The 19,579-nt window shown below is 36.6% G+C and overlaps 1 protein-coding gene across 3 annotated transcripts in view; it reads right to left on the reverse strand.

Annotated features, from left to right (window-relative positions):
- Positions 1-19,579, reverse strand: part of LOC126355016 (neuronal membrane glycoprotein M6-a) — a 36,716-nt gene that overhangs the window by 431 nt on the left and 16,706 nt on the right. For 2 of the 3 annotated variants that reach the window (XR_007565429.1, XR_007565428.1), the window contains 5 exons: positions 14,596-14,755; positions 14,175-14,334; positions 11,870-12,020; positions 6,925-7,070; positions 2,510-2,790 (listed from right to left, as the gene is read on the reverse strand). Coding sequence is in view for 1 of the 3 variants with exons in the window: in XM_050005157.1 (XP_049861114.1) it covers positions 2,659-2,790; positions 6,925-7,070; positions 11,870-12,020; positions 14,175-14,334; positions 14,596-14,755 (749 nt within the window). In the remaining 2 variants the exon portion in view is untranslated. Of the gene's footprint in view, positions 1-577; positions 2,791-6,924; positions 7,071-11,869; positions 12,021-14,174; positions 14,335-14,595; positions 14,756-19,579 lie in introns of those variants that run through there. The other variant, XM_050005157.1, reaches the window with a different exon arrangement.

Below are 19,579 nucleotides of genomic sequence, written 5' to 3' on the forward strand. Positions count from 1 at the left end.
TTTGTAGAATTCAAAAGGTTATCAGTCAGAAACTTATACTATCAATGTAATGAAATTGTTTAATATCAGTTCTTATTTAATATGGTCATAACATAGAAAAATATAAGATACTTATAAAAAAACTATGCCTTTTTTCAATATTTCAAAAAAACTAATGTAAGTATTTTAAAAAAGAACATAACTAGTGCTTACTAACAACAATAAATTGCTATTCATCTGTACACAACAAGACTCATGTTGCTGGTATAGATCTCTCATGGAAATATTTGCAACACAAGATGACACAAACACAGAATTTTGCATATAAAGTTAGCATTTCAGTTATTCATTACATAAGAATAAATGACAATTCAAAGAACATTACTTTATATGATTGTGCAACAAAATTCACAGTGACCTGTGTAAGAAGCATGTGGCTTTCAAGGTTTTTGTTCCAAATATTAGTCCAATGTATCAAACGTGCAGAGCTGTTAACTAACACCCAGAAAAGTGCATAATTCTTCTTGCATATTTAATTTTGTTAACAGCCTCTTTAAATCAATTGTCATTCACAAATTAAACCTTTTTTGATAGGTGAAGTTTTTTTAAGGATAGTAAAATAATAAACAAACATACTGATACAGTATGATTCTTGTCATCTAGTCAGGCAATGTATGTCATAAATGCACAACACAAATTAACAAAATAGGTAAATTAAAATTACAATTGTCAAAAGCTGTCTGAAACTGGACGGATTAAAAAAGCTATATTTCATATACTGAGTTAGTGAAATTGTGCTTCACTCACAAAAAAAATATAACCCTCCCCCCTCCTACACACACACACACACACACACACACACACACACACACACACACACACACACACACACACACACCCCCCAGATCTTATAATGTGCTAAATACAACAACATACAGTAGAAACAAAGTACCTAATATGAAACATTATAGACTTATAAATACAACACACATGAAAAATATAACAATATTTTTGTTTTGTTTTACCAGTGTCTTTTCACCCGCTACTAAAACTATCGAATGGAGAAAATAGCTGAACCTTTCACTTTCATTCCCATTTATCCCTGCAAATATCCACAATGAATCCAATATGGGGATACACAATAAAAGTAACAATTTCCCTCCCACATTACCTGTTGAAATATATATCTGGGTAAAACATACACTATATACTTTTTGATAAAAATAATATTAAGTTGTCATATCACATTTAAAAGTGTTTAACAATAATGCTATCTTGTAAACAGTGACAGCTGACATTCTTCCTAAAAAATATTCTTTTTACAAATCAATCAATTTTTTGCAGACCTCACTCTTTGTCTTGCTGTTTTGATCCACAACTATTTCCTCTAACATGACTTTAAATTTTAATGCTTTGATTGTTTGTATACGTTAATGATAAAAAACTATTAATCCCAAAACTTTTCCTTATGTCATAAAACTTTCAAACATGAATAACTTTTCCCTGAGGTTTGAAGTTCAATAAACCATGGACAACATATACAATGTTCCAACTGTTGCTCTCAGCTCCTTTTGTTAAGCTAAATAATCCTGGATTTTCCATTGTTTAATGGTTTCATTTCCTTCTTCTCATACAAATTGTAGTTCACACATTAAACAAAATATATGATAACTATATGACAATGACATGGGTACTTTAATGACTGCCACTCCTAAACAATTTCCTTTTTCTAATTACATTAGGCAGCAGTCATTTCATCTCTCATTTTCAGCAAATTTCTGCCAAACTGACAATTGCTTTCCTTTCTTTTTCATTAATAAAAAATAAATACACAAAAATGAAGACAATTTAACTTATTACTTGATAGTCTCATCAATCAACCTTTGTGAGACTAACTGCAATCAGCAGTCTGAACAATGATATTCTACTAATCAGTTTAGAACATTACATTCAAAACAACACTGAAATACTCAGTTATGTCACAAAATGATAGCTTTTTAGGCAGTCTTTTTTAAAAGAGTTACCATTACACTACTTATTTTTCTTGCACAATAAATTTATATTACTTTACCTAAAATACTGAAGCAATGTGAAGTGAACCAGAAGAGAAATTTTATTGAGGGAGGGGGGGGGGGGGGGGGGGGGTGAACTCTCTAAGACTTTTCCTGCTCAACTGATATGACACAGGATTCTGTAGAGACACAGTAATACTGGAAATCACATTTGTGCAAGCACTTCTCAAACGACAATTTAACACTTTTCACACTGAAATCTGAAACATTTTCATTAATCTCAAACTAATTTTGCAAGTACTTTGAAACTGTGTAAATAATTACAACTCTTAATCAATTAGATGACAACTACCTTCAGGTTACAAATAGTTGGCATTCCTCTTGCAGAATTGGCCTGCGGTTAGAACTGTAGCTACTGGGAAGTTTGGGAAGATAATTCTAATCAGTGTGAAACATAAAATGGAACACAGTTGATCAATAATAATAATAATAATAATAATAATAATAATAATAATAACCATTATAATAATTCTCCACAACAGGTACACATGGTCCCCTTTCCTGCCGTCTGCATACAGGCAAACTTTTGACAAACCACCACAGTACACTAAACATTTTATAAACGCAAATGTCAGACGTTATCCCAGCTCAATTGCACTCTGGCAGCTTAGAATCGGTCTTTTGATCCAGCAACAGACATTTCAGGGTCCTGCAGATATTGAAGTTCCTGAAGTTCCTGGAATTTCTCATGATCTCGAATGTGTGCATAATTTGCAGAAAGGCACATTAAATAATGAATCTGAAAAATAAATAGATTTCTGTAATTCAAATTTAAATGTGATCACAATGAAATTAATACACTACTGGCCATTAAAACTGCTACACCAAGAAGAAATGCAGACGATAAACGGGTATTCATTGGACAGATGTATTATACTAGAACTGACATGTGATTACATTTTCACACAATTTGGGTGCATAGATCCTGAGAAATCAGTACCCAGAACAACCACCTCTGGCTGTAATAATGGCTTTGATACGCCTGGGCATTGAGTCAAACAGGGATGGCTTGTACAGGTACAGCCGCTTCACCACAATACCACAGTTCATCAAGAGTAGAGACTGGCGTATTGTGATGAGAAAACTGCTCAGCCACCATTGACCAGACATTTTCAATTGGTGAGAGATCTGGAGAATGTGCTGGCCAGGGCACCAGTCGAATATTTTCTGTATCCAGAAAGGCAGGACCTGCAACATGCAGTCATGCATTATCCTGCTGAAATGTAGGGTTTCACAGGGATCGAATGAAGGTTACAGCCACATCTGAAATTTAACACCCACTGTTCAAAGCACCATCAATGCGAACAAGAGGTGACCAAGACGGGTAACCAATGACACCCCATACCATTATGCCGGGAGATATGCCAGTATGGTGATGATGAATACACGCTTCCAATGTGCGTTCATCGCGATGTCGCCAAACACGGATGCGACCATCATGATGCTGTAAACAGAACCTGAATTCACCTAAAAAAATTACGTTTTGCAATTTTTGCACCCAGGTTCATCATTAAGTACACCATCGCAGGCGCTCCTGCCTGTGATGCAGCATCAAGGGTAACCGCAGCCATGGTCTCTGAGCTGATAGTCTATGCTGCTGCAAATGTTGTCGAACTTTTCGTGCACATGGTTGTTGTCTTGCAAACGTCCCCATCTGTTGACTCAGGGATTGAGACTTGGCTGCACGATCTGTTACAGCCATGCGGATAAGATGCCTGTCATCTCGGCTGCTAGTGACACGAAGCCGTTGGGATGCAGCACGGCGTTCCGTATTACCCTCCTGAACCCACCGATTCCATACTCTACTAACAGTCATTGGATCTCTACCAACGTGAGCACCAATGTCACGATACGATAAACCGCAATCGCGATAGGCTACAATCTGACCTTTATCAAAGTCGGAAACGTGATGGTACGCATTTCTCCTCCTTACACGAGGCATCAGAACAACGTTTCACCAGGCAACGCCGGTCAATTCTTTGTGTATGAGAAATTGGTTGGAAACTTTCCTCATGTCAGCATGTTGTAGCTGTCGTCACCAGTGCCAACCTTGTGTGAATGCTCTGAAAAGCTAATCATTTGCACATCACAGCATCTTCTTCCTGTTAGTTAAATTTTGCATCTGTAGCACGTCATCTTCGTGGTGTAGCAATTTTAATGGCCAGTAGTGTAAATTATCACAGTTTATTTTCTTATCAATCACATAGCTACTGAGATTGCAGCAGAAATATCGTACAAGACAAACAGCACGAAATAGAAGACCAAGAATTAAGGTTGATGCATTTCTTACCCTTTCATGTTCCTCTTTTGTCAATGACGATTAATTTTGATACTTGTTTTTTGTATTTAATTATTGTGTTGTGTGCGTTATCTACGAGTCAATTCCACCTACATCATGATGAAGTTTCTTTGCTGTTCTGTTGCACTCAAACTTACACAGAGATTTTTAACCTGAGGAGGATTTATCAAATCTTGAGATAAATTGCAGTTACAATCTATTTCTCTGTTGTGATCCATTTTTTGCCTAATTAAGGTGAAAACTGGACTCTTTCTAAATCATTTTTTGGCAAATTTAAATGTTTCTCCTAAGGGCCTCTTTTTTCTTTCTTGGGGTGGCAACTGACACAGTCTTTTGATTTTTTGTATGAAAAATGTCACACTAACTGCATCGCAGCATCAAACTGACAGTGCTGTTCTACAGCTTCTAACTCCACATCCATTATACTACCCCATTATACTACAATGGTAATGGACAGGTGCAGTTTATGGACAAGAGTAACACCAGTCTGCCCCCTGGCAGAAAACAAAATAATTTTCATTAAAATCTAGAACGTTTAAAATTGTAAGCTACAAATCACATAAAAGCATTAGAGGGGAGAGTTTGGGAAAGGTTGAGAAGCACCTCTGGGTGAGAGATACCCATATTTCCTGATGACAATGAGACACAACAGGTGGTATCAAAATTACGGAACACCTTCCATCTGAGCATAATGTTTTTGACAGTAGTACAGATAAAATCCTAACACTCAACTTTTATTAAAGCATGGTTTCAAGATGGCTAAAAAATAAAAGCAGTAGCTGTCGATCAACTGCAGTTTATGATGCCATATTGAGAGAGATGTCCCTAAAAGTGATTCACTGTAGAACTCTATTAATATGCTATGTGAAGGAAGGGCTCTGTACTTCTACCAGTTTTTTCAACTTTTATATTGCAGATATTCCTAATACTGCCAGCAGAAAATTCACTTACGGAGATGACCTAACTATTGGTATTCAGAGAATGTCCATACAGTAAACTAAAAGGATGCTGACAGATGATATTTCAATCTTGTGGCAACTCAGATCCAGTAAAACAGAATGCTTGTGCTTCCACCTTAAAAACAGGGAGTCCATCTATGAACAGCAAATCTATTTTCATGGAAATTCTATAAAATACAATTTTACTCAAAAGTGTCACATATTCTGTGCTCAAGCATAATGAGGTATCTTGAACAGAATAACCTCCTCCATGTCAATCAGCATGGTTTCCGAAAATGCTGATCACGTAAAACCAAACTTGCACTTTTCTCACAATACATACTGAAAGCTTTGGATCAAGGCAGTTAGGTACATGCAGTATTTCTTCATTTCAGAAAAGTATTTGGCTCAGTACCACAATAATTATTGTCAAAAGTGTGATTATGTGAGGTACAAATGAAATTTGTGACTATTGAGGACTTTCTGGTAGGGAGGACACAGCATGTTATCTTGGATGGAGCGTCATTGTCAAATGTAGAAGTGACTTTAGGTGTACCCCAGGGAAGTTTGTTGGGACCCTTGCTGTTCAAGTTGTATATTAATGAACTGGCACACAATATGATGCAGTTATCTATAATGAAGTACTATCTGAAAGAAGCAGCATAAATATTCGGTATTGATAAGATTTCAAAGTGGTTTGTTGTGATATGAAATGGAATAATCTCACACATTCAATCATGGGTAAAGCAGACAGTAGAGTTCAGTTTATTGGTAGAACACTGGGAAGTGCAATCAGTCTACAAAGGAGACTGCTTACAAATCGCTTGTGCGGCCCATCCTAGGATATTGCTCAAGTGTGTGGGACCCATACCAAATGGCACTAATAGGGGATATTGAACGTATACAGAGAAGGACAGAATCATTGATCATGGGTTTGTTTGATCCATGGGAATGTGTCACAGAGATACTGCAGGAACTGAACTGGAAGATTCTTGAAGACAGACGTAAACTATACCAAGAAAGTCTGTTAACCAAGTTTCAAGAACTTGCTTTAAACAATGACTCTAGGAATATATTCACAGGGGGATTGTGAGGATAAAATTCGAATAATTACTGCATGAACAGAGGCATTCAAATGATCATTCTTCCCACGCCCCATATGTGAATGAAATGGTGGTTTGCAGAGTATAGATGCAGATGTAGATTGTAAGAATGCGTTAATTTCCTATCTATACTATGAGAATGAAAGTCTCTACTCACCATATAGCAGAGATACTCAGTCGCACCTCAGCATCTCGCGACTCAGCATCTCTGCTGTATGGTGAGTGGCAACTTCACTTCTCATAATAATGTTACATTCCATCCTGGATTTTCTATTGTTTGACTTAATTTCCTATTTTATTCTCATATTACTCTACAGTCTCCGACTTGATCTTGAATGACACTCCAAATTAATTCCTGTGCTATCTCATTTCTGTGTACATTTATTTCTCTTTTGTCAGAAGGAAATTCTGGTTCTGAACACCAGTGATTCTATTTCCTGCTGCTTGTTAAGTAGAAATATTTCAATCAGGATGTATTCCCCATATACAAAAGATATTTTAATAATATTAGTGAACTGTGTAATTTTACTCACAAGACTGAGGATCACCAACAAACATGAGACAGACGCAAGAATAAACATAACTTCTGCACGTTCCACATAGTCTTTGCAGAACAGTTTCAGTTCATCTTCACACACTTCCATGTCTGCAGGGGGCGTCTTTGGAGGAAAGAGAAAGTCTGCAAACAACAGAAACTGTATTACACACAAACTGAAATGCTTCACATTGTATGTTCTGCATTAAGAGTACTGTTATTTGATGTTTTAATCTAACTTACCTTACATAAATTAAAATAAAGTTATGTAACTTTTGGTGCAAATTTCTCAGTATTTAAAAGTAAGTGTATGACAATTTTTTTAACATAATGCGTAGGCAATTAGATATAAAGTACATGGTTAACTACAATGAAAATTTTTAAGTCGTAGATCACATCAATAAAAACACAGAATTAATATTTTCAGCAGTTTTACTAATCTCAATTTTGAAAAATTTTGCAAGTTTTGTGGGTGACAGATTTCATGCACACTTCATTATTTTAAATTATGCAAAAAGTAACAAACAGGCTACAAATTCAAATGCATGATGATTGGTTGGTCGGTGACTAAATGGAGAGGTCTTCAGTCTCCCTGTCAAGAGGTGTCTCATCCAAAAGAAATTTGATCCAATTATGAAAACATGTAGAAGCAGTAAAATTAGGTTCTGAAACTAATATTTATGCCAGAACTGAGAAATGATTTAAGGGCAAATAAAAATATATGGGTCAGGCTGGTACATAGGTCAGAGGAGACTAGCAAATTCCCAGAGGTCATCCATGGCAATATAAACTCCACTCGTATCTGACCCCACACCAACTCAATTCAGACGAAGAAGTTACAGAGTATAAAATGCTTTCTAGCCAGGAGTTGCATAATGGTAAAAGCGAGTCAGCTTAAAATGGAATGGACATCAGTTGAACAGACGATAATAAAATAAGATGAGAGAAATAATCAGGTCAGTGCAGAGTTTATGCAAGGGGGCACTAGCCGACCAAATGATGTTCCATTTCCAGGAGAGAACAGATCTGATCTGCACTTGCAAGCCAAATGTGGGATTGTCAACATGAATGTTGGGCAATTATTTGCTTCTCTTACCACTTGGTCAGCTCATTCCCTAAGAGACTCAAATGACTAACTGAGAAAAAGACAACCGAGGTCAGAGAGAAAGACACAAATAGCAGATATCACAGTGGGACATGAGTAACATATGGAAATGGTCAGCAACTGGTTACAACCTAGCTTTCTGTCACTGGGAAAAGGATAGTAATTTCAGAGATTTACCGAGCTATCAACTAATAGTGGCCAGCAGCAGTGACAACACATTAGTTCAGAACTGTTTTGTCAATTAATTGGGAATATAGCGTTCAAAATACCTGTGTACATATGCATGTACTCGCTGAGTTTTGAGCCCCCAGGGGTGTTTATATGCATTTTATTTGTGTTGAAATGAATGCATATCCGTGCATCATTTTCCTTGCTTGTTTTCAAATTGGATTGGACTGTGTGATTCTTTATAAAGTGCACTTGCTGAGTCAGAGCTACAAAATTCTCTTGAGTGTGTTCATTGGTCCAAGGGCCTGCTGCCCCTTCCATGTGAATTCAGTGTATTCTTAAGTCTCGGTCAGATGGGCATCTGCTCACGCAGGCAGAATGCACTGTTGGTCGGAGCAGTTTTTCATTTTCAAATATAGAATGAACAGAGCACATTGAACCTGTTGTTGAATGAAGATAAATGCTAGTGAGTCAGCTGCTTTGTAGTATACATGAGTAATTGTTCTGATGGTGACCAACTGTAGCTTTTATTTGCACACTCTGAGGAAATGGAAGAAGTTGTTATAACATTTTAACGGCAAACGAGATGACTATTGTGAATTTCATTTACTTTGAATGGAACTGTGGTCTAGTGAACACCTTTTCTTCGGTTATCTTCGTGTGTCTCTTGGACAATTCTAAATGTTACACAGGCAAACTGCACCAAAAATCTCCGACTAACTCGAGCTTTACATAGTTAATTATCTAGTCAAAAGAGAGAAAGGGAAAATAATTAGACATCCAAGAATTGTATGTTGGAGGCAACAGAATCATTCGGCAGTCAGCTTCAAATGCTGGTTCTCTAATTTTTCTCAATAGTGTTTCTTGAAAAGAAAATCGCCTTCCCTCCAAGGATTTCTATTTGAGTTCCCAAAGCATCTATTAACACTTACATGCAGTTCGAACCTACCAGTAACAAATCTAGCAGCCTTTCTTCGATTCAACTTGGTACAGATCCCTAACAATCGAGCAATTCTCAAGAATAGGTTGCACCAGCGTCTTATACATGGTCTCCTTTACAGGTGAACCACTCTTTCCTAGCAGGACACTAGTAATATTGTAGCTGGACATTACTGGTTTGTTCTTCCTACACAACCTAACTAACTTACATTTTTCCACATTTAGAGCTAGCTGTCATTGATGATACCAACTAGAAATTTTGTCTATGTTGTCTTGTATCTTCTTGAAGTCATTCAACTGCGTCACCTTACTGTACACAACACCATCATTACCAAACAACTGCAGATTGCTGCCCAACCTGTCCATCAAATTATTACTATGTGCAGGACTAGTCTCTGCGCAGAAATATTTATGATGTAGAACTGTTGGCTGTAAGTTCGTGCAAGTTTAAATTTTGAGGACAGCATAGGATCCTCTGAATTCAGCAATAATGCAACAGTGGGCATGGACATCATCTATGAATCAGTGACAATTGCAAGAAGTCACACGGCTATCCTGTGTGAAGACTGGGACTATATTTTAATAATCAATGGAGTTTTAGAACCAGCTCTGTACATCATGAAATTCAATTTTTTTGTTTACTTCATTCAAACATTTTCTGAATAGTTTTTTTTTTTCTTTTTCTTTTTTCTCTCAGCTATATGAAGCAAGCTCGCTCGTTCTCTCAGAAGTTGTGCCACTTCTTTTGCAGGCAAATAGCACTGTCATGTACCACCCACCACCGCATACACTGTCAGAAAAAAAAATCACAACACCAAAAAATAATTAATATAGAGTTATCAAATTTCAGAAATACATTTGTCTAGGTAACATATTTCAGTGATTAGCATTGCAAGATCACAGATTAATGTAAGCACAAAATAAGCAACTATGCAAATGTGAAATGCTAATTCATTAATAACTGTTGTAACCGCCAGGATGTTAGATGCAGGCATGAAAACGTGCATGCATTGTGTTCTACAGGTACTGAATGTGAGTTTGTAGGATGGACTCCCACATCTGTTGCTCTTGGTCAGGCAATACAAGGATGGTTAATCCTGTTTACAGATGACACTGTAATTGTCATCTGATGATGTCCCATAAGTGCTCGATTGGAGTCAGGTATGATGATGGAGGAGGCCAAGGCAACACGTCAACACTGTATAGAGCATGTTGGGTTATAATAGTGGCTTGTGAAATCATTATCCTGTTGGAAAACCCACCTGGAATACTGTCCAAAAATGGCTGCACAATAGGTCGAATCACCAGGCTGACGTATAAATTTGTAGTCAAGGTGTGTGGTACAACCACAAGAGTGCTCCTGCTGTGGTACAAAATCACATCCAAACCATAACTTGTAGTCAAGGTGGGTGGTACAACCACAAGAGTGCTCCTGCTGTGGTACAAAATCACATCCAAACCATAACTTCAGGTGTAGGACTCAGACTGTCTAGCATGCAGACAGGTTGGTTGCAGGCATTATCCTTATCAACACATGGTCACTACTGGTGCCGGAGCAAAATCAGCTTTCATCAGAACATACCACTGAAGTTGGAAATGGCAGTGGTTTGGGGTCAGTGGAATACGTGCTACAAGGCATCTGGCTCGAAGCTGTCTGTTCTTGAAGTAACTAATTTGTAACAGTCTGTTGCATCACTGTGATGCCAACCAATGCTCAAACTGCTGCTGCAGATGCATTAGGATGTGCCAGAGCCGTATGCCGAATACAATGGTCTTCCCTCCTGGCAGTGTGGCCGTACATTCTTGTGACCACAGCTGCCAGCAACCAGGCAAAGTGGCTACATTACTGCCAAGTCTTTCTGCAATATTGCAGAGAGAACATTCAGCCTCTCTTAGCCCAATTACATGATCTCTTTCTAGCTCAGTGAGGTGTTGATAATGGTGTCCTTGCTGCCTTTATGACATTCTTGATAAATGTCAACTCGCCATGTCTTATCTTAAAGGTAACCAATGCTCATGAAAGTTACAGCATGTATTTAAAGCAAACCTGATTTGCATTCTCATAGTGGCACTATTAGCACCACTCTTGTTTGATAGGTGCTAAATTTGAATCAATATTATCTTTCTGATTGCTTTTTTCCTGTCAGTGTACTTGGCTGCCCCCACATCCATAAATTTAATTTATCATATTTGTATTTTTTCATCACCGAATCTGTCCAAGAAACAAGCAGCATACTACTGCATGACTATGAAAGACAGGACACTGTCTAGCCGATAACTAAGGACACAGCATGTAGCTTCTTTCAACAAAGTCTGACAGATTTCAGTTCATCTAAAAATTAATATTAAACATTGGAACTGGTAATTAATTGGGACTGTACCAAATTCAGCCAGATACAAAGCAGCAGTCATGTAACTACGTCTTCCACTATTATACCCACCCAATAAAAGTAGCGATAACAAAGAGAGTGGACAGAACAATAGTGTCCAGTTTCAATACTTCAAGTAAATATATTGCCATAATCAAACTTTAAGAAGCTAAATCAGAAACCCCAATTTGGTGTATTGAAAAATATGTTACTAAGCTCAAAACATAAATAGACAAATAAATAACAAAATCTCTCAAACCAAGGCCTGTGCAGAACATTATTAAAAACGATAACATGCCTGCTCAAAGGATAAGCAAAACAAGCATTTTTTTTTTTACTTTTGGATATTGTTAAAAACTTACCGAATTGCTTGAAATCAATACACTGATGATTTAACTGCACCCGAGAGCTGGAGCAAAGTGCCCAAAATATTGTATAAATAAGTGTTACTATCACAAGGAAACACAACATCAGCACCCAGGCAAGCTGCAGGATGTAGGTGATACTCATGAACTGAAACAGCCACAAAGAATGTAAAAGAACAGATTGCTACTTACAGTGTTGTTGTATTTTGAAGTTACTTCACGAAACTTTACTTGGATTTGCAATGTGATACTTCAAATGGTTGTTAATTTTACTACAATTATTTCTGTTACACAAAAACTGTCAAAAATATTTAATTATTCTCAAGGTGAAATCATGTACTGGACATCTAAATACCCAACTTTTTCATAAAATAACAGAATGTTGGTGACAAGAATAAAATCTACTCATACAGGTAACTTCCTCTATAGGACAATTAGAGCCTTCACAGAAGCATATAAGAATAAGCATTCAACATAGCAAATTAAAGAAGCTTGTTATCTGCATGCACATATAGTGAACTCTCTGTGTCTCAATAATATACAAGCTTCTTTCTATACCAATAGAGAGCTACAGATTCCATACCTACCCTCCACACTATTGAAAGTTTTTGAAACTGCATAGCTACATACAAATTATCATGTAAGAGCAATATTAAAATCTTTAAAAAATGAAAGTGCAAGCATACCAACAGGCACACTTCAGATGGCTAATTGCAAAAGCTTGTTCTCTATATGCACATATAATGAAATCTCTGCCTCCCAATGTTTTACAACTTCCTTTCTATAATCAACAGAGAACTACAGATTCCATACATACATACATACCTTAAAACTATTAAAGGTTTTCGAACTGAATAGCAATGCACAATATTAAAATAGTAATAATAGTAATAATAGTAATAATAATAATAATAATAATAATAACTCCACACTGCCGGTCCCAAGCCTGGGGCCTCATCTCGCAAGTGATGAGGAAGGAGGAGGGGGAGGAGTAATACTTCATAAAAAAAACTGCATCCATCTGGCTCCGGATGGTAGCACCCTGTGACGGCCCCTGCCTATGGCTACAGATGAAGCCCAGTCAATGGTCTCAAGGGCAGAAGAGGAACCCTAACTCCCAACAGCAGAGAGAGTGGAAGAACATAATGGAGAAAATTTTGAAAAATAATCATTTCGGTCTAGCTATTCAATCTTACCTTGCAATTTATTTCCTACCATGTACATTGTACAATTTCAATTGCAGACTGGAAAGGCCGCTAGAAAGAAGCACTACCCGAGCTGGTAAGTCTAAAGAGGAATCCACCATTGCTTTATGCAACACATCAGGACAAAGTTCTGGGGAGTCCCAACATCTGCATTAAGGATGAGTTGGAGCATCCTTGGTATTCTTCCAAACTCAAGTTCAAAAGGAAATTCTTTGCAGGCACCTTGAATGTAAACTCATTACCAAAAATTGGTAAACAGAAAGAACTTTAAATTCTCTTAGATAAGCATGAAATACAAATTTTAGCAGTTCAAGAAACAAGATCTTTGGATGAAAATGTTACAGAAACCAAAAACCATAGAATTTTTATCCAAGTAGAGGGGGAAGAAGATAGGGTCAAAATAATCCGAGGTGGGGAAAAAAAAAAAGAAAAAAAAACAAAAACATGAAAGACTACTGGAGAAAAAAGAAAGAATAACAAAGAAGGAAGCATTGAAACTGGTGCATGGTCCTTAGATGACCCAAACTAAGAAATAATAATAATAATAATAATAATAATAATAATAATAATAATAATAATAATCAGAAGAATACCAAAAGGCATATTTCACATGACAGTGGAAGGAAGGAAGATTAGAGATTAATATTGCATCGACAGCGGGTCATTAAAGACAGTGCATAATCTCCGATTACTAAAGGATGGGGAAGGGAAACATTTGTATCCTTTTCAGAGGAACCAACCCAGTATCTGTGTAGAGCAACTTATGGAACCACGGAAAATCTAAATCTGGATGGCTGGAGGGGATTTGAACCTTCATCCCCCCAAAAACAAGTCCAATGTACCACCTCGCTCGGTCACATGATAGTAATGTCACTGCAGTTTATGTCCAGTGTCCTATAATTACTCATATTAATGGATGGCACTTCTCTCACAGACTTGCTTTCTCTGCACATGCCTTTTCTCATGTTTCTTTAAAAACAAAAATTGAAAGCAAGAAGTGTGTCTTTTCCTTGCACTAGTGAGTATCAGAGTTATATTTTTTGTGTTAGTACTGTTTCTTTTGATGACAAAGACAAGAAACTGACAAACATACTCACCACTGCACAAGAGATTCGGCCCCCAACACGTGCTCCCCAGGCACGATAAACTTTGTGTCGTGTCGTCCCAGTTGCCAAACAGCCAACGAACAAAATCATAAGCCCAAGGGCACCCATGCTGGCTCCAATTATGACAAAAACCATCTGTACTGCTTCTAACCTATGCACAAAAATAATATTTAAGAACATACATACTGCACACATTAAGAAGTTACTCGACATTAAAAAAAAATAATAATATTTGCACAGCAAAAAACAAACATAAAAAATGGTAGCAATAACTTCTTCACATTCATATTAAATGAAAGCAAAAAGAGCTGCAAAGTTTGATTTAAAAATGGCACGTTAAATACTTGCACATTTTAAGGTTCCAGTTACCAGTTTGATACACACATGTATTATCAAAAATTAAGTTTCTTACCAGCCAAGACGAAGATGGAAGACTTCATTGAACATCAAGATGCTGAGTGTCGCACCACGATACATGGTTCCACAAAATACACCCACTCCCACAATGCACATAATTGTAGCAATGAGGGTGGCATATGGAATGCGCGTCATGCAATCACGGCACTTGTCACCTGTATCACAAATTTTTTGAAGAGAAGATAACCCTTGGTCATGTAGAAACAATAACTGTTGTCATGTGTAACTATTTTACTCTTATTTCAATTAAAATTCAGACAATTTTCACTCTGACAAAAAATTAAAATAGGAACAATTTATAAACAATTCTGACATCTAGAAATAACTAAAAATAATTAAAATAATTTAGGAGTAAAGGAGACTACTAAAACACACACACACACACACACACACACACACACACACACACACACACACACACACAAGAAAAAAAATACATGAAAGACTACTGGAGGAAAAAGAAAGAATAACAAAGAAGGAAGCATTGAAACTGGTGCATGGTCCTTAGATAACTCAATCTACCAAAAGGCATATTTCACACGACAGTGGAAGGAAGGAAGGAAGATTAGAGTTTAATATCCCATCGACAGCAGGTCATTAAAGACAGTGCATAATCTCTGATTACTAAAGGATGGGGGAAGGGAATCATTTGTATCCTTTTCAAAGAAACCAACCCACAGGCACAATGCAGCTGCAGAGGTGTGCAGGATTCCATGCTGGAATATCTACATGTACTATGGCTCATTAAAGGATTCACCAAAAAGCTAGTAAAGTTTTCATCTTTTTTATCCTGCCTGTCAATGAATCAATGCTTTTACTATTCAGTGAGTGGTTTTCTTTAATTGTAAACTATTTACATTCTGACAGAACTTTGCTAACTAAATTTAAAACAAAGACAGTACTTTATTTTCTCCTACTATGAAGATACATGAATGTTGTTCTAATATGAAAATAAATGAATGTTGTTAATTATTCCACTTAGTCACAGTCTTAAAATGGAAATGGAATCTGAAATTTGTAATTGTATTTCAAGAACCCACTGTGTGACATACCTGATATGAACAATGGTCACAAGGGAGTGAGCTACACTAAAACATATCTTTTGGAATTAAAAGTGTTGACACTAAGAACAAAAGGTGGTAGGAAAAAGGATGTAGCAAAGTACAAGAAACTACAGAACATGGCTATTCACAAAGAAAGAAAGATCTGGGGGTATCCAATATGTATAGCAGAAACGCATTCCAGAGGAAAGTTGAACAAGGGCCAATGCAACATGTAAGAAAGATAAATTTGAGAAAAGTTCTGGCTAGAAATGGAGTGAGCAAGGTAGTATCATGTTCCATGAATCATTTGCACAATAAGTTGTAATTATGTGGAATGGCTCATTTTACATTCACATCACAAATTATTTTGAAAATATAGCTACATGCTGATCATTTACAAGTTTCTTAAAAAAAGTCAGATGAGAGTAATTCCTACCCACCACCTTTTACACATTACAGTAATTAAAATTCTCTTACAGGATAGGAGTTGTCGAGAAGAAACCTTTTCAGTTTGTTTCCAATTTTTTCTTTTTTGTCTGTCAGACGTATTACATCACTAGATAAGAGATCAAAAATTTTGGCTGTAGCATTGGGCACCCCTTTTTGCATTTAAGACAATTGATGTATCAGTCTAACAACAACTTGTCTGGATCTGGCAACCATGCAACTCTGGTTTTTATTTATCAGATTTTTGAATCACTTAGCTGGAAGGAGGTAGTATATATCAATGTATCTTAATGCAATCTACCATTTATGGTTTCTAACTGTAACTGATCACTAGAAAATTAGTGACAAACATTTATGAACAATAGTTGAGATTTGTTAATTGCAGTATTTGTTAACTGCAGCATTTTTAAAAGTACAAAAGTGATTTTAGATGTGCAGGATTTTTAGTATTCATGGGTCACAAAACTTGGAGTGATGGGTATATATGCCTAGTATCTGCCTGCATTCATAAATGGAAATTGACAATGAAACTACTTAGGGAATCACTGCAGCTTGGTTTGAAACATCTGAACAGAAGATTTCAGTTGCCTGTAGCACTTGTGAGATATTGAACAAAGTTCAATTTAACACTACAGGAACACTTTCAGGCTGCTGCAGGATGTCTAAAGCTGCAAGCCAAACAAGTTTTCAATACATGCAAAGCATCACAACATGAAAGAAAGATGCCAGTTTGATCATGCATGTTAAAGCACCGCTTGCAGCACGAGGAGGTATGCTAGCACTCTATCAAATCTTGATGGCAGTGAACTGCCCAGCTAGATGTGGTTGGATGTGGTTTCTAGATGGTTTTCCACATCCACTAATACACAAATATTTAGAAAATTTCTGCTCACATCTAAATGAATAACACTACATGCATGCACTTGGGGTATACATATTCCGTCCCATGGGGTAACGTGGTGGTGACAGGAAGGGCACCCAGCCACCCCTTAAATCAGCCATGCCTAATCTGTTAATGACTATGCCTGTCCTGTGCCAAAGTGGTATAAAGGCCCAAGACAATGAAGAAGACAACCAAGTGAAAGAATGTATAGTTCAAAATTAACATAAAAGAAAAATCATGTAAATGATCAGCAAGCTGCTATATGTCACTGTAAAAGTATATTACACATGTAAACATTTGACAAACTTCAAACTACAGAAGGCTGCAGTTATGATTCATGGGACCTACACCTTAAATTCCTGTAAACTGATTGTGTTCTACTTGTGAGAGGAAGATACTACAAGAATGTCTAACCAGTAAAGGAAACAGTGAGGAGTCAAGTTGGGATGTCAAGTAAACATTAAAAGAAGAACAACGAAGTCAACAAAGCAGACAACAGAACAATGTGCAAAAATGCGAAAATAGGTCAACAATACATTGTAATTATGGAATAGATTTTTGGAATAATGCAGAAATCTGAAAGTATGCCACCTGGTAGAGCAACGCAAATGTGTGCCTAATCAGTATGGTGTCCACATGGCTATGATGTGCCACAAAGTTTGGTGGAAATTGCCAAAGATGAACTGAAATATCTTGCCTAACTACACAGCCAAACGCATGGCTTTCAAAGGTACACAGATGTTCATAACCAGGAAATTTGCTGTGTTAGCAGGCTCAATGCTGTTCTGTATGTCTCATGCTGCACTGTGATGTAGTTAATTGCCATTTTCCTCAGCAACATGAAAGGGGACAAATACACCTGTTAGGTCATATCTGGTGAGTTCTTGCCCGCTTGACAGAGAGAGAGAGAAGACACTGCGATATTCACGTGGCTTCACCATGTAGATGCAGTGCTGTACCTTCTGGTTAACAGAATTGGTCCAAAGATGTAGAAAAATATTTAGATAAAACTAGAAAAGAGGAAAAATTGTGACACTGAAAGTGTGAAAAGTATGACAATTTTTTTTAAAGAGAGAGAGAGAGAGAGAGAGAGAGAGAGAGAGAGAGAGAGAGAGAGAGAGAGAGGTAGTATGAAACGGGCTGTAATAAGTATTTTGAACAGCACTTTTGCATTATTACTTTTATTTATTGAGACACAACTTTCAATGCTATGTATTTCATTAATTGCCATTTATCTGAATAAATCTGACTTATGAGGCACTTGCAGCCAGAGCCCCCCACCCCCACCAAGCCAAAAGTCTTCCTCATTTAAACACAGTCCAAGACAAGGTAATGTCACTAACACAACTGGAAATAAGGGAAAGCTTTTTAGCATAATAAGATTTATGGTGAAATAAATTAAATTTACTTACACCCAAAAACACTTTCTCATCATTCCTATACAATGTCTCAAACTTCACCTTCTTAAAAGGCTACGTAGGTATAATACTGAACATATATTTGATATTTTTAACAGATCTGGCATTTGTAGATAAAATTATAACTAATTCACAATAGGCTGGCATTTTTTTATTGAATGGATAATGCAATCTGTAATTATCTGAGAGAAACATAGAATGCAAATACAAATGGGATGTATACCTTAATCTTTAAAATGTGGTTGTCTGTGTGAATGTGTGCACTTTTACCAAATAAAGAACAAGAACTCAAAAAGCTACTCTGAAAACTGTTTTTTGTTATGTTTTTGTATGTGCCAAGCATCCGTCCACTATAAATGAGTAGTTGCCGTTCCCATATTCTAAGCATTAAACTTTAAAATGTTATCCAATTTCTTGTCTCATTTTAAACTAACTAAAAACCAGACCCCTCATGGATTTTGATGCAAACCAAGCTATTAATGTTAGTCTGAATTCGCTATTAATAAAGGTCACCAATTCTATTCCACATATGGTTATATGATTTTAATTAACCCAATTGCCAGCATAGCCACTACTTTAGGAAAAAATTGCTTCTTTTTTTTTTTTTTAATTTGCCCTTACCAAGTGATGAAATGAAATCTTTTGCTCCTGGTGTAGTATTTATTACCTTAACATCCAACCTCTCCACAATATTCTTGTTTTGCTGGGTAAGTTATCAAAAGAGCTTCTGCAAAGTTAGGATTGGAAAGTAAATTTAAGTATTGCAGCCACTATTGTAAAGACAACTATATGTCATTAGTCATCTCAAAGGGGAATATTATTTGCCATAAATGTCATTAAAATGTAAATATACTGACACATGAAGATGAACATCTAGGTCCTAAAAGACACCTCTGCAAGATGTGCCATTACACGTGACTTTACGTAATACTCTGGCTGCCCATTTTTCTAAATATTTTATTGGCCATTGGTGCATTACCCTAGGAAAGCAGCCCATCAGAAAATAGGGGGTAAATGCATGCAAAATATACTAATAATTTTAGATGCAGATCAACATAACTAGAGATAGTTTAAACGCTAAAGCAAGCCAAAATTAGATGTTTAGTCGCCTTATGTTTTAATCATCATGCACTAAAAAAAGAAGTACCACAAAGGAATTATCAAAATGGGAAGGCAATCAGTAGATAT

This window comes from Schistocerca gregaria, chromosome 3 (genome assembly GCF_023897955.1).
Source record: "Schistocerca gregaria isolate iqSchGreg1 chromosome 3, iqSchGreg1.2, whole genome shotgun sequence".
Taxonomy (NCBI): Eukaryota; Metazoa; Arthropoda; class Insecta; order Orthoptera; family Acrididae; genus Schistocerca; species Schistocerca gregaria.